General features: G+C 43.3%; 1 protein-coding gene across 1 annotated transcript; it reads right to left on the bottom strand.

The window, feature by feature from the left end:
* Positions 1–2,656: 2,656 nt before the first annotated feature.
* si:dkey-7l6.3 (neurotrophin receptor-interacting factor 2) lies at positions 2,657–15,825 on the bottom strand. The gene is made up of 4 exons (XM_024375093.2): positions 15,340–15,825; positions 6,022–6,137; positions 5,015–5,141; positions 2,657–4,529 (listed from the first exon to the last, which is right to left on the bottom strand). The coding sequence occupies exons 1-4, from the start codon at positions 15,623–15,625 to the stop codon at positions 3,643–3,645; spliced, it is 1,416 nt and encodes a 471-aa protein (XP_024230861.1). The 5' UTR covers positions 15,626–15,825; the 3' UTR covers positions 2,657–3,642.
* Positions 15,826–16,181: the final 356 nt, after the last annotated feature.

A 16,181-nucleotide genomic window follows, 5' to 3' on the forward strand; every position in this document is an offset into this window, starting at 1 on the left:
GGCCTTGAGATAGAAGCTGTTTTTCAGTCTCTCGGTCCCAGCTTTGATGCACCTGTACTGACCTCGCCTTCTGGATGGCAGCGGGGTGAACAGGCAGTGGCTCGGGTGGTTGGTGTCCTTGATGATCTTTATGGCCTTCCTGTAGCATCGGGTGGTGTAGGTGTCCTGGAGGGCAGGTAGTTTGCCCCCGGTGATGCGTTGTGCAGACCTCACTACCCTCTGGAGAGCCTTACGGTTGAGGGCGGTGCAGTTGCCATACCAGGCGGTGATACAGCCCGCCAGGATGCTCTCGATTGTGCATCTGTAGAAGTTTGTGAGTGCTTTTGGTGACAAGCCAAATTTCTTCAGCCTCCTGAGGTTGAAGAGGCGCTGCTGCGCCTTCCTCACGATGCTGTCTGTGTGAGTGGACCAATTCAGTTTGTCTGTGATGTGTATGCCGAGGAACTTAAAACTTGCTACCCTCTCCACTACTGTTCCATCGATGTGGATGGGGGGTGTTCCCTCTGCTGTTTCCTGAAGTCCACAATCATCTCCTTAGTTTTGTTGACGTTGAGTGTGAGGTTATTTTTTGACACCACACTCCGAGGGCCCTCACCTCCTCCCTGTAGGCCGTCTCGTCGTTGTTGGTAATCAAGCCTACCACTGTTGTGTCGTCCGCAAACTTGATGATTGAGTTGGAGGCGTGCATGGCCACGCAGTCGTGGGTGAACAGGGAGTACAGGAGAGGGCTCAGAACGCACCCTTGTGAGGCCCCAGTGTTGAGGATCAGCGGGGAGGAGATGTTGTTGCCTACCCTCACCACCTGGGGGCGGCCCGTCAGGAAGTCCAGTACCCAGTTGCACAGGGCGGGGTCGAGACCCAGGGTCTCGAGCTTGATGACGAGCTTGGAGGGTACTATGGTGTTGAATGCCGAGCTGTAGTCGATGAACAGCATTCTCACATAGGTAAATGGAGAAAGTTCAGCACTGTTTTTATTCTCCCTAGGAGTGGCCGTCCTGCAAAGATGACTGCAAGGGCACAGCGCAGGATGCTCAATGAGGTTAAGAAGAATCCTAGAGTGTCAGCTAAAGACTTACAGAAATCTCTGGAACATGCTAACATCTCTGTTGACAAGTCTACGATACTTAAAACACTAAACAAGAATGGTGTTCATGGGAGGACACCACGGAAGAAGCTACTGCTGTCCAGAAAAACCATTGCTGCATGTCTGAAGTTTGCAAAAGTGCACCTGGATGTTCCACAGCGCTACTGGCAAAATACACTGTGGGCAGATGAAACTACAGTTGAATTGTTTGGAAGGAACACACATCATGTGTGAAAAAAAAAAGGCACAGCACACAAACATCAAAACCTCATCCCAACTGTAAAGTATGATGGAGGGAGCATCATGGTTTGGGGCTGTTTTGTTGCCTCAGGGCCTGGACCGCTTGCGATCATCGACAGAAAATTCAGGAGGATGTAAGGTTCTGTCCGCCAATTGAAGCTCAACAGAAGTTGGGTGATGCAACAGGACAACGACCCAAAACACAGAAGTGAATCAACAACAGAATTGGCGTTAACAGAAGAAAATACACCTTCTGTCAGAGCCCAGTCAGAGTCCTGGCCTCAACCCAATTGAGATGCTGTGGAATGACCTCAAGAGAGCAGTTCACACCAGACATCCCAAGAATATTGTTGAACTGAAACAGCTTTGTAAAGAGGAATTGTCCAAAATTCCTCCTGACTGTTGTGCAGGTCTGACCAGCAGCTACAGAAAATGTTTGGTTGAGGTTATTGCTGCCAAAAAAGGAGGGTCAACCAGTTATGAAATCCAAGGGTTCACATTTTTTCCACCCTGCACAGTGAATGTTCACACAGTGTTTTCAATAAAGACATGAAAACATATCATTGTTTGTGGGTTATTAGTTTAAGCAGACTTTGTCTATTGTTGTGACCTAGATGAAGATTAGATCAAATATTATGACCAATTTATGCAGAAATCCAGGTATTTCCAAAAGGTTCATACTTTTTCTTGCCACTGTATACAGGTCTTGTTTTTAAATTGTGAAGTATATTGTGACAGTTATGTAAATGCATTATAAAAGGAACTCTGAATTTACAAAACAGATATTCATGAATATTAGAAATGTATTGCAATGCACAAGTTCAACAATTGCCTGATGGTGAGCTAGAATTGACTTATTCCTGACTTTTTATATTGCATATGAACAACTAATAAAACATTGTTCTGACTCACTAATTTCAGACATATTATGGAAGTTATTCAATGTCAACACACTGCCAAACCCAAATATTGACAATCACGTACTAAATAAACAGGTAAATCAATACATTTAAAAAGGTTGAGTAAATTAGAATTTTATCCACAAACATATCCACATTTCTATGATATGCAAATAGATAGTGAATGCCATAACGTAGTTATTTTGTTAGATACTGTACTTTTAGGGTTTAACTGAAATTGTATTTTGTTCAAACTGCCGTTTGACAAATAAATATTCTGTCTTATCCATAATAATCTCATCATGTAGACTAGCATACTGTATCTGCGAGCTGTTGGCTAGAGCGCACGTGTCAAGACCAGAGTAGGCACATTTGCTATTTAATGCAACAGTTTGTTACAAAGCTATCGGTAGAGTTGAAAATGCAATGGAAACACATTGAACACATTTTATTCGGTACCTGAAAACTTAAAACGGAAAAGTAAATTGTATGCACTACGTCATCAGGCACTGATTTGTATACGCAACAAGTCAGTTTGGTGAAAACAGACCACTGGTTGGAAAACACGCATTTTCATCATGCAGATTTTATAATTTTTGCATGAAAATCGCCAATTGGATGGAAACTTAGCTACTGACCCACAAAACGTCTTTGTAGATTCATGATAGTGTTATTAGACAAAACTATGAAAGTGAACTTCAAAACGTGATGTCGTTTAACTGGGAATTGCAGCTGTTGGCAAGTAATGAATCTTCTAGCTTCTGAACTGACTCATCCTTTAAATAAACTTTCCTACGGTCTGTATTATAAAAATGTAAGTTTACTGGGAGAACACATTTTCTCTTACAGTTCTGGCCTGACATGAGTCATCTTCTTGCAAGCACACTAATAATGTTATATTGTTACATATAGTTACAGCCCTTTGTAAAGCACAGCTTTTTTGAGAATTTCCATAGTAGGATATGATGCATTAGGCAATGCACTCTATAGTTCTTATTAAGACTTTATGTATGCTATATTAAGCCTTTATTAATTGTGGTAAATTTAAAGTGTGACCATTATCGTAACAACTTATATGGAAAGGCTGTTCCATTTTCAAAATACATTCCAGTGGTAATAATGTCTCATCAAATAGCTTTGTTTCATTGGGTTAAATATTATCAATTGTATCATTTCAAAGGCAATTAAATGGAAGAAAAATTGAAATTAGAGCATCGCAATGTTAGACCATGTTTTTCACCTCCACCATTCTTGCGGAGTTCATCCATCAAAACATATCATGAGTGTGAAAATACAAAATAGCCTTTTCTTCATTACTAATGTTCAAACTTAGATGTCAAACAGTGTCACGGTTCTGGTCTAATGCTCCTAAAAATGTTAGGCATAACTGTTCGTGGAGCTCTCAACTAGCCTTACACCTCACAGATTAGGGTGGTTTTTCTGTTGGTGTAACCTCAAATTCTGTTTCCCTGCAAACCTTTTACCACACTGCTCGCAGGCAAATGGCCGCTCTCCGGTGTGTACGCTCTGATGCGTTTTCAGATGGCCAGACTGGGTGAACCTCTTCCCGCACTGGGTGCAGCTGTATGGTCTCTCTCCTGTGTGAACCCGTAGGTGTGTCTCCAGATTTCGCGACGATGTAAAACACTTGCTGCAGAAGGTGCAAATAAAACGCTTGCTGTCTCTGCTGTCATACTTGGCTGCAGCGTGAAGTCCGGCGGCAGTCATTTGATAATGGGCAGAGCTCAAGTCTGCAACCTTGTCAAGCAGCAATTCCCTGCGGTCCGGTTTCAGGTATTTCCCGTCCTGCATGGAAACCATTCCCAGCATATCCTGGTTGCTCCATGACGAACACATATCCAGTTCCACATCGTAGGGTAGAGAGCTGACCATGGAAACTTCTCTTTTCATTTCGAAATTCCCAGCGAGAGAATTTGGACTACTGTCTGGTTCAAAGGGAAACCGTTTCCCTGTCGGGTGAGTAGAGGGGACGGTGTCGGTTTCTGAAGGGAAATCATAAACGGGTTCCACTGTCTCCATTTCATTATTCCCCCCCGGTGGACTGGACCCAGACTCACTGGGTGTCTCATGCAGCGTGTAGTTAAGGCTCAGGGGGTTCCATCTTCCGGCAGTGAATTTAGAATGCAAAAACTGGGGAGTCCTCTGAGAACTTTCATTCCCCTGCTCGGATCGGTGGCCACTATCCTCTCCACTTCTGTCCCACTCCCTCGTAGTTATGGTGGAGGAGGTTGTTCTGGATGGCCCTTCTTCACTGTCATCCACTTCACCATACGACGCCTCAGTACCTTAGGGAAGAGATTGGAGCAAATAGGGATGTCAAACACAGCAATGTACCTGTGTTTCCATTGTTTTGTAAGGGGAGAAGTAGGAGATGTGGCTGGCAACAGGGTGGGGGTACATATTGCCCTACACAAGCAATAATAATGTAGATAAAGCTTTTTCCTATATGTCTCAAAAACATTTAAAATTGGGTTGTAGTAGCTCAGCCATCTACAACTAATGTCAGGTAGATGCAGTCGAACCAGTTTGGGCCACAACGCTCACGATAAATGACTGTCAGCATTGATGCGGGGAGCAATATTGCCAGTAATGGGGGAAATTTTGTAGGCCTACACTTACTTTTGTGTGTGATAATGTTAGGAGTGTGATTCAACTAAGTTCACTTTACCACTTGACATCGGGGAGAGAAAAGCAGTTGACATAAGACAGAATTTGCAACGTCCATGCAATTCCACCTGGCTAACAATTAATGTGTACACCTTTCACTTACCCTTCTCACTGAATAGCAGAACATCCTGTGTGTCATTACTACTATCCAAGTCCCCGCCCAGCTTCTCCTCCTTGATTAAGACTATGTCAGGTCTGATCTTCTCCTCTTCAGGTACCTGCAAAACCACCTGATATGGCGAGAGAGCATATTTCATTGAAAATACAGGAAGATGCAGGGTTTGCAGAATGAGTTGTAGAGGCAGCAAAATTGGGGCCATGTACTGTAAGTCATGATTAAAAGGTAAAAGACAAACAAGACATTAATACCATAACATTTTTGTACAGACCAGGGGTTGCATATGGTTTCAATCCACACTGAAATGACTAAAACCAAATAAAATGGAACTATATTAATAATCTCTTCACTCTGTCCAACTTGCTAACAATTACCAAAATAAATGTTAGGTCAGGGAGGATTGAAAGTTCTGAAAACAATGGATAGAGGACTAGCACATTTTGAAGGAAATATAAACACATTTTCAGTGCGTTCCTCCGGAGCTCCCAAGTGGCGCAGTGGTCTAAGGCACTGCATCTCAGTGCTAGAAGCATTACTACAGACACCCTGGTTTGAATCAAGGCTGTATCACAATCGGCCATGAGGGCAGAACACAATTGGCCCAGCGTCGTCCGGGTTTGGCTGGTGTAGGCAGTCATTGTAAAATAAGAATTTGTTCTTAACTGACTTGCCTAGTTAAATAAATAGAAAAATAATAATAATTGTAGACCGATTGCAGCCTGCAGGGCAAAATTAGTTTGACACCCCTGGTATAGACATTGTGATTTCACCAGTAGAGACCATTATTTCCTAATGGAAAATGTCTCAAGACACTCAATGTAATGGAACCACCAAGTAAAGGTTGTAGTGGAAACCATTAGACTGCGGTATAGTGGTCACTGATGTTTTTTTAAGTTGGGCTCTCAACAGGATTTATCATCAATAAAACATGGATGGCAAAACAGAACATGAGAAAGCCATAAACCAGCTCTAATGCAGATTTTTTCTATTACCTCTTTATTTTCAGACTGTTCTGTGGCTTCCCGAACAGCTGTGATCTTTCCAGCTCTTCTTAGATTTTCATTTGACTGCTTGGTACAGGCAGCCCTTCCAGATGAAGAGGAATGTTCTAGGACAAAGTGAGAAGTAGGCCTGATAACTAAGTAAGCTACAATATTGTAATGAAGACAGTATGTGCCATCAATGAATCACACATGATGGACAAGACCATCAAAACACACACACAACCAAAAATTTGAGGAAACCTGCTCGTCTCATTCCAAAATCATGGGCATTAATATAGAGTTGGTCCCCCCTTAGCTTCTATAACAAATCAAAATCAAATCAAATTTTATTTGTCACATACACATGGTTAGCAGATGTTAATGCGAGTGTAGCGAAATGCTTGTGCTTCTAGTTCCGACAATGCAGTAATAACGAACAAGTAATCTAACTAACAATTCCAAAAAACTACTGTCTTATACACAAGTGTAAGGGGATAAAGAATATGTACATAAGGATATATGAATGAGTGATGGTACAGAGCAGCATAGGCAAGATACAGTAGATGATATCGAGTACAGTATATACATGAGATGAGTATGTAAACCAAGTGGCATGGTTAAAGTGGCTAGTGATACATGTATTACACAAGGATGCAGTCGATGATATAGAGTACAGTATATACGTATGCATATGAGATGAATAATGTAGGGTAAGTAACATTATATAAGGTAGCATTGTTTAAAGTGGCTAGTGATATATTTACATCATTTCCCATCAATTCCCATTATTAAAGTGGCTGGAGTTGAGTCAGTGTCATTGACAGTGTGTTGGCAGCAGCCACTCAATGTTAGTGGTGGCTGTTTAACAGTCTGATGGCCTTGAGATAGAAGCTGTTTTTCAGTCTCTCGGTCCCAGCTTTGATGCACCTGTACTGACCTCGCCTTCTGGATGACAGCGGGGTGAACAGGCAGTGGCTCGGGTGGTTGATGTCCTTGATGATCTTTATGGCCTTCCTGTAGCATCGGGTGGTGTAGGTGTCCTGGAGGGCAGGTAGTTTGCCCCCGGTGATGCGTTGTGCAGACCTCACTACCCTCTGGAGAGCCTTACGGTTGAGGGCGGTGCAGTTGCCATACCAGGCGGTGATACAGCCCGCCAGGATGCTCTCGATTGTGCATCTGTAGAAGTTTGTGAGTGCTTTTTGTGACAAGCCGAATTTCTTCAGCCTCCTGAGGTTGAAGAGGCGCTGCTGCGCCTTCTTCACGATGCTGTCTGTGTGAGTGGACCAATTCAGTTTGTCTGTGATGTGTATGCCGAGGAACTTAAAACTTGCTACCCTCTCCACTACTGTTCCATCGATGTGGATGGGGGGGGTGTTCCCTCTGCTGTTTCCTGAAGTCCACAATCATCTCCTTAGTTTTGTTGACGTTGAGTGCGAGGTTATTTTCCTGACACCACACTCCGAGGGCCCTCACCTCCTCCCTGTAGGCAGTCTCGTCGTCGTTGGTAATCAAGCCTACCACTGTTGTGTCGTCCGCAAACTTGATGATTGAGTTGGAGGCGTGCGCGGCCACGCAGTTGTGGGTGAACAGGGAGTACAGGAGAGGGCTCAGAACGCACCCTTGTGGGGCCCCAGTGTTGAGGATCAGCAGGGAGGAGATGTTGCCTACCCTCACCACCTGGGGGCGGCCCGTCAGGAAGTCCAGTACCCAGTTGCACAGGGCGGGGTCGAGACCCAGGGTCTCGAGCTTGATGACGAGCTTGGAGGGTACTATGGTGTTGAATGCCGAGCTGTAGTCGATGAACAGCATTCTCACATAGGTATTCCTCTTGTCCAGATGGGTTAGGGCAGTGTGCAGTGTGGTTGAGATTGCATCGTCTGTGGACCTATTTGGGCGGTAAGCAAATTGGAGTGGGTCTAGGGTGTCAGGTAGGGTGGAGGTGATATGGTCCTTGACTAGTCTCTCAAAGCACTTCATGATGACGGATGTGAGTGCTACGGGGCGGTAGTCGTTTAGCTCAGTTACCTTAGCTTTCTTGGGAACAGGAACAATGGTGGCCCTCTTGAAGCATGTGGGAACAGCAGACTGGTATAGGGATTGATTGAATATGTCCGTAAACACACCGGGCCAGCTGGTCTGCGCATGCTCTGAGGGCGCGGCTGGGGATGCCGTCTGGGCCTGCAGCCTTGCGAGGGTTAACACGTTTAAATGTCTTACTCACCTCGGCTGCAGTGAAGGAGAGACCGCATGTTTTTGTTGCAGGCCGTGTCAGTGGCACTGTATTATCCTCAAAGCGGGCAAAAAAGTTATTTAGTCTGCCTGGGAGCAAGACATCCTGGTCCGTGACTGGGCTGGATTTCTTCCTGTAGTCCGTGATTGACTGTAGACCCTGCCACATGCCTCGTGTCTGAGCCGTTGAATTGAGATTCTACTTTGTCTCTGTACTGGCGCTTAGCTTGTTTGATAGCCTTGCGGAGGGAATAGCTGCACTGTTTGTATTCAGTCATGTTACCAGACACCTTGCCCTGATTAAAAGCAGTGGTTCGCGCTTTCAGTTTCACACGAATGCTGCCATCAATCCACGGTTTCTGGTTAGGGAATGTTTTAATCGTTACTATGGGAACGACTTCTTCAACGCACGTTCTAATGAACTCGCACACCGAATCAGCGTATTCGTCAATGTTGTTGTCTGACGCAATACGAAACATCTCCCAGTCCACGTGATGGAAGCAGTCTTGGAGTGTGGAGTCAGCTTGGTCGGACCAGCGTTGGACAGACCTCAGCGTGGGAGCCTCTTGTTTTAGTTTCTGTCTGTAGGCAGGGATCAACAAAATGGAGTCGTGGTCAGCTTTTCCGAAAGGGGGGCGGGGCAGGGCCTTATATGCGTCGCGGAAGTTAGAGTAACAATGATCCAGGGTCTTTCCACCCCTGGTTGCGCAATCAATATGCTGATGAAATTTAGGGAGTCTTGTTTTCAGATTAGCCTTGTTAAAATCCCCAGCTACAATGAATGCAGCCTCCGGATAAATCGTTTCCAGTTTGCAGAGAGTTAAATAAAGTTCGTTCAGAGCCATCGATGTGTCTGCTTGGGGGGGGATATATACGGCTGTGATTATAATCGAAGAGAATTCCCTTGGTAGATAATGCGGTCTACATTTGATTGTGAGGAATTCTAAATCAGGTGAACAGAAGGATTTGAGTTCCTGTATGTTTCTTTCATCACACCCCGCCCCTCTTCTTACCAGAAAGATGTTTGTTTCTGTCGGCGCGATGCGTGGAGAAACCCGCTGGCTGCACCGCTTCGGATAGCGTCTCTCCAGTGAGCCATGTTTCCGTGAAGCAGAGAACGTTAGTCTTTGATGTCCCTCTGGAATGCTACCCTTGCTCGGATTTCATCAACCTTGTTGTCAAGAGACTGGACATTGGCAAGAAGAATGCTAGGGAGTGGTGCACGGTGTGCCCGTCTCCGGAGTCTGACCAGAAGACCGCTTCGTTTCCCTCTTTTTTCGGAGTCGTTTTTGGGTCGCTGCATGGAATCCACTCCGTTGTCCTGTTTGTAAGGCAGAACACAGGATCCGCGTCGCGAAAAACATATTCTTGGTCGTACTGATGGTGAGTTGACGCTGATCTTATATTCAGTAGTTCTTCTCGACTGTATGTAATGAAACCTAAGATGACCTGGGGTACTAGTGTAAGAAATAACACGTAAAAAAAAAAAAAAAACTGCATAGTTTCCTAGGAACGCGAAGCGAGGCGGCCATCTCTGTCGGCGCCGGAAGTACCATTCAGCCTCCACTCTTGTGGAAAGGCTTTCACTAGATGTTAGAACATTGCTGCAGGGACTTGCTTCCATTCAGCCACACAAGCATTAGTGAGGTTGGGCACTGATGTTGGGCGATTAGGCCTGGCTCGCAGTCGGTGTTCCAATTCATCCCAAAACAGTTCGATGGAGTTGAGGTCAGGACTTTGTGCAGGTCAGTCAAGTTCTTCCACTCCAACTGAGCACGGGGGCACAAAGTTGGAAGCACAGAAACGTCTAGAATGTCATGCAATGTATGCTGTAGCGTTAAGATTTCCCTTCACTGGAACTAAGGGGCCTAGCCGGAACCATGAAAAACAGCCCCAGACCATTATTCCTCCTCCACCAAACTTTACAGTTGGCACTATACATTGGGGAAGGTAGCTTTCTTCTGGCATCTGCCAAACCCAGGTTTTGTCTGTCGGACTGCCAGATGGAGCATGATTCCTCACTCCATAGAACGCATTTCCAGTGCTCCAGAGTCCAATGGCGACGAGGTTTACACCACTCCAGCAGACACTTGGCATTGCACATGGTGATCTTAGGCTTGTGTGTGACTGCTCTGCCATGGAAACCGATTTCATGAAGCTCCCAACAAACAGTTCTGCTGACGTTGCTTCCAGAGGCAGTTTGGAACTTGGTAGTGAGAGTTGCAACCGAGGACACACATTTTTTTTGCTCTACGTGCTTCAGCAGTTCCGTTCTGTGAACTTGTGTGGCCTACCACTTCACAGCTGAGCCGTTGTTGCTCCTAGACGTTTCTACTTCACAATAACAGCACTTACAGTTGACTTGGGGCAGCTCGAGCAGGGCAGAAATTTGACGAACTGACTTATTGGAAAGTTAAAATCCTATGATGGTGACACATTGAAAGTCACTTTGCGCTTCATTAAGGCCATTCTACTGCCGATGTTTGTCTATGGAGATTGTATGGCTGTGTGCTCGACTTTATACACCTGTCAGCAATGGGTGTGGCTGAAATAGCCGAATCCACTAATTTGAAGGGGTGTGCACATATTATTTTGTGTGTGTATGTATACACAAAAAAGTTTGGTTGTTTTTGAAAGCACATTTTTTGTCTATTAAGATCACATCAAATTGATCAGAATTACAGTGTAGACATTGTTAATGTTGTAAATGACTATTGTATCTGGAAACAAGATTTTTAACAGAATATCTACATAGGCACACAGAGGCCAATTATCAGCAACCATCACACGTGTTCCAATGGCACGTTGTGTAAGCTAATCCAAGTTTATAATTTAAAAGGCTAATTGATAAATAGAAAACCCTTTTGGAATTATGTTAGCACAGGTTTCTCTTTATTTTTAATATTCTCTACATTGTAGAATAATAGTAAATACATCAAAACTATGAAATATAGCATATGAAATCATGTAGTAACCAAAAAAGTGTTAAACATATCAAAATATATTTCACATTTGAGATTCCTCAAAGTTGCCACCCTTTGCCTTGATGACAGCTTTGCACCCTCTTGGCATTCTCTTAACCAGCTTCACCTGGAAAGCTTTTCCAACAGTCTTGAAGGAGTTCCCACATATGCTGGGCACTTTTACTTCACTCTGCGGTCAAACTCATCCCAAACCATCGCAATTGGGTTGAGGTGTGATTGTGTATGCCAGGTAACCTAATGCAGCACCATCCCTCTCCTTATTGGTCAAATAGCCCTTACACAGCCTGGATGTGTGTTGGGTCATTGTCACGTTGAAAAACAAATGATAGTCCCACTAAGCGCAAACCAGATGGGATGGCGTTTATTTGAGCTGTTCTTGCCATAATATGGACTTGGTCTTTTACCAAATAGGACTATCTTCTGTATACCACCCTTACCTTGTTGCAACACAACTAATTGGCTTAAACACATTAAGGAAAGAAATTCAACAAATTAACTTTTAACAAGGCACACCTGTTAATTGAAATGCATTACAGGTGACTACCTCATGAAGCTGGTTGAGAGAATGCCAAGCGTCTGCAAAGCTGTCAAGGCAAAGGGTGGCTAATTGAGGAATTTCAAATATAAAATATATTTGGATTTGTTTAACAATTACTACATGATTCCATATGAGTTATTTCATAGTTTTGATGTATTCACTATTGTTCTACAATGTAGAAAAAAAATATATAAAAAAATAAAGCAAGACCCTTGAATGAGTAGGTGTCCAAACTTTTGACAGGTACTGTATATATACACAGTGACTTCGGAAAGTATTCAGACCACTTGACTTTTCCAGATTTTGTTAGGTTACAGCCTTATTCTAAAACGGATTAAATTGTCTCCTCCCCCCCCCTTATCAATATATACACAATACCCCCATGATGATAGCAAAGGGTCTGAAAACATGTGTAAATAAGGTATTTCAGAATTAAATTATACATTTGCATAAATGTCTAATGACCTGTTTTATCTTTGTCATTATGGGGTATTGTAGTTAACTAATGCACTTTTGTACATTGCGCTGTAACGTACAATTTACCTCATTTTAGTGCCCTAAAAACATAATATGAATACCATTGTAAAGCACAATTTCTCCCCTTTCCAGCAAAATCCAAGACGAGACCTTCATGCTGCCCGTCTTTGCATGATTGAAGGAGGCAATGAGCTCCGTCGGGTCTTTTTAAAAATGGCAGGTGTGGAAGCGATACCTACTGCGTGATAGTGAAAGGGGGAGATCAGCCGTGTGGGGAAACAGCTTTTTTCACCCAATCTGTCCAACTCATCACCTCTAAAATGTAAATAAAACACTATAAAGAGTTTATATTAAGTATCATTACATATCTACTTGAAGGTTTGTGTCGAATTATAAATCGGGTTTTTAGGGCGGCGCTACAGTTACCTTCAGAAGTAAACAGCGGCTGTGGCGGCTTTTGAGTCTTGATGGCTTGCAGTGACAACGCAAAAAATGCATGCATTCAGTTGTACAATTGACTAGGTATTCCCGTTACCCTGTCCCTTTCTTGTTTTTAATTTGTGAGAGAAGCGCTACACCTGGTGGAGAGGCTGTACAACACAGAATGAGTTGCATTATGCGCGCTGTACGTTACGTCATGACACATCACAATTTAACGTACAGCTTCAGAGGGGTTCCTTTTTTCAACTCTTCTCCAATACTATCGGGTTATTACCATGTCAATCAACGCTTGAACAGAAACGTAGTTCACACCCCGGATTTTGAAGCCAACACAGTCACTACAGTCCATTAGTTTTCATTGCAGCCTCGTTTGTGCAAATTAGTGCGTAATGGGGTTAGTCAACAGTAGATTGATATACATTGGGACAGTTAAACAGCACTTCAGAACGATTCTGGGACAGTGATGAAAAAAGTTAGTTTGGAGCCCTGTATGTAGCAAGCTAGCTACCGAACATTGCCCAAAAATCTGAAGTCAGAGGAGAAACAGTCTCCTGCAGGTGAGGAGAGAGAGGAACTGATTAACTCTATTACTGACTATCAAATTATAAAAGTTGATTAATTGATCGTAGAATAAATCAATGTACTTGACTCATGATGAATACATTGGGGCAAAAAAGTATTTAGTCAGCCACCAATTGTGCAAGTTCTCCCACTTAAAAAGATGAGGCCTGTAATTTTCATCATAGGTACACGTCAACTATGACAAACAAAATGATTTTAAAAATCCAGAAAATCACATTGTAGGATTTTTAATGAATTTATTTGCAAATTATGGTGGAAAATAAGTATTTGGTCACCTACAAACAAGCAAGATTTCTGACTCTCACAGTCCTGTAACTTCTTCTTTAAGAGGCTCCTCTGTCCTCCACTCATTACCTGTATTAATGGCAACTGTTTGAACTTGTTATCAGTATAAAAGACACCTGTCCACAACCTCAAACAGTCACACTCCAAACTCCACTATGCCCAAGACCAAAGAGCTGTCAAAGCACACCAGAAACAAAATTGTAGACCTCACCAAGCTGGGAAGACTGAATCTGCAATAGGTAAGCAGCTTGGTTTGAAGACATCAACTGTGGGGTCAAAATTATCACAAGAACGGTGAGCAAAAATCCCAGAACCACACGGGGGGGCCTAGTGAATGACCTGCAGAGAGCTGGGATCAAAGTAACAAAGCCTACCATCAGTAACACACTACGCCGCCAGGGACTCAAATCCTGCAGTGCCAGACGTGTCCCCCTGCTTAAGCCAGTACATGTCCAGGCCCGTTTGAAGTTTGCTAGAGAGCATTTGGATGATCCAGAAGAAGATTGGGAGAATGTCATGTGGTCAGATGAAACCAAAATATAACTTTTTGGTAAAATCTCAACTCGTCGTGTTTGGAGTACAAAGAATGCTGAGTTGCATCCAAAGAACACCATGCCTACTGTGAAGCATGGGGGTGGAAACATCATGCTTTGGGGCTGTTTTTCTGCAAAGGGACCAGGACGACTGATCTGTGTAAAGGAAAGAATGAATAGGGCCATGTATCGTGAGATTTTGAGTGAAAACCTCCTTCCATCAGCAAGGGCATTGAAGATGAAATGTGGCTGGGTCTTTCAGCATGACAATGATCCCAAACACACCGCCTTGGCAATGAAGAAGTGGCTTCGTAAGAAGCATTTCAAGGTCCTGGAGTGGCCTAGCCAGTCTCCAGATCTCAACCCCATAGAAAATCTTTGGAGGGAGTTGAAAGTCCGTGTTGCCCAGCAACAGCCCCAAAACATCACTGCTCTAGAGAAGATCTGCATGGAGGAATTGGGCCAAAATACCAGCAACAGTGTGTGAAAACCTTGTGAAGACTTACAGAAAACATTTGACCTCTGTCATTGCCAACAAAGGGTATATAACAAAGTATTGAGAAGTATTTGGTCAAAAACAAAAGTTTATTTTCCACCATAATTTGCAACTAAATTCATTAAAAATCCTACAATGTGATTTTCTGGATTTTTTTCTCATTTTGTCTGTCATAGTTGAAGTGTACCTATGATGAAAATTACAGGTCTCTCTCATCTTTAAGTGGGAGAACTTGCACAATTGGTGGCTGACTACATACTTTTTTGCCCCACTGTATCTTCTCTTTCCATCTTAAGAGGGATAGATGACTGGGACGTCAGGCTACAGCCATACATGAATTTAAAAAAATTATGAAATGCAAACGGTTGGGGCTTTTTGATTTACATACTCCTGTTGAAAATTTGATTATATTAGAGCAATGTGACTTGTATTATTACTATTTCACAATGTTTAACAGTGTTATTTTACAATGTTTTCTGGGGGGGGGAACATACATATTACCATTCACTATCAATCACTTCTATGGTTCAGATTAAAATAATTTGGTATGATGAACCAATAACGAAGGGAGAAATGCTGAGAACAAGGTAAAGCAAGTTTACCAGTTGTATTTAGATTGTCATTATGAAGACACCTATTGGAATAATGTGGCAACTCCTCTTAGCTGCGAAAAACATTTTGGGGTTAAGTTTTCAGGCTTTGCAGGCATGTTAATTTCAGATAGAGCTGGCCACACACACACACATACACATACATACATACCGGCATTGAGGGAATCAATGTTAGCTTGGTGGTTTGTTTCTGCCATATTCCCTCTCTGCCCACGCGCAATGATGGTCTCGATCAACTCGAGTTTCCTTCTCAATGCCTCATTCTCTTTGTGGCTTCGAGAGATTTCCAATTGTAAAACAGCATAACTGTCATCTACGAGCTCGCAGATATCTGCCACCGCCGCTTTGGTCAATGCATCCATGATGGACGACAGTTGTGTATGAAAAGCTCTGTAGTTGGTCATTGTGTTAGGTAGAAATTGGCGCACAGCTAGCATCTTCTCCAGCGACCATAGGTGTTCTCCCGTGGAAATATGGTGTAAACAGCCTCTTCGAGTTTAATCAAAAACGCAGATTAGGTTATCTGTGAATTTAGCAAGTGCTGGTCGTAGATAATTGAGCTAGCTATCTAACAAGTTGTCCTCCTGAACCGCAACAAATAAAATAGATTTTCCGTTTTTTTTTCTTCTTCTGTGGTTTTGTTGGCGTTCACGAACTTTCAAAATAAAAGCCCTCATAAAAAAAAAAGCCCGCATCGAAGGGCACGGCAGTAGCGATTTTAGCATGTAAATCTTGTTGGGGCAAACTCCCCCCAAAAATGTATATGCCTGCAAAGCCACTAAAGAACACAACACAACACTAAACAATATATTAATTGCACTATAACGGCGACAAGCAGTGCCCACAAACTGTCCGGGCCTACATAAAGCTGTCCCAACAGCAGGGCTCTCTTTTCAGCACCATGGAGTGAATCCTTACCACTGCATCAGCGGAGCCTTGTATGGCAGCAAAACAATGAATTCAGCCTCGCTTACTGCCTTTAAAAAAAACATA

Source organism: Oncorhynchus tshawytscha, linkage group LG16, assembly GCF_018296145.1.
Source record: "Oncorhynchus tshawytscha isolate Ot180627B linkage group LG16, Otsh_v2.0, whole genome shotgun sequence".
NCBI lineage: Eukaryota > Metazoa > Chordata > Actinopteri > Salmoniformes > Salmonidae > Oncorhynchus > Oncorhynchus tshawytscha.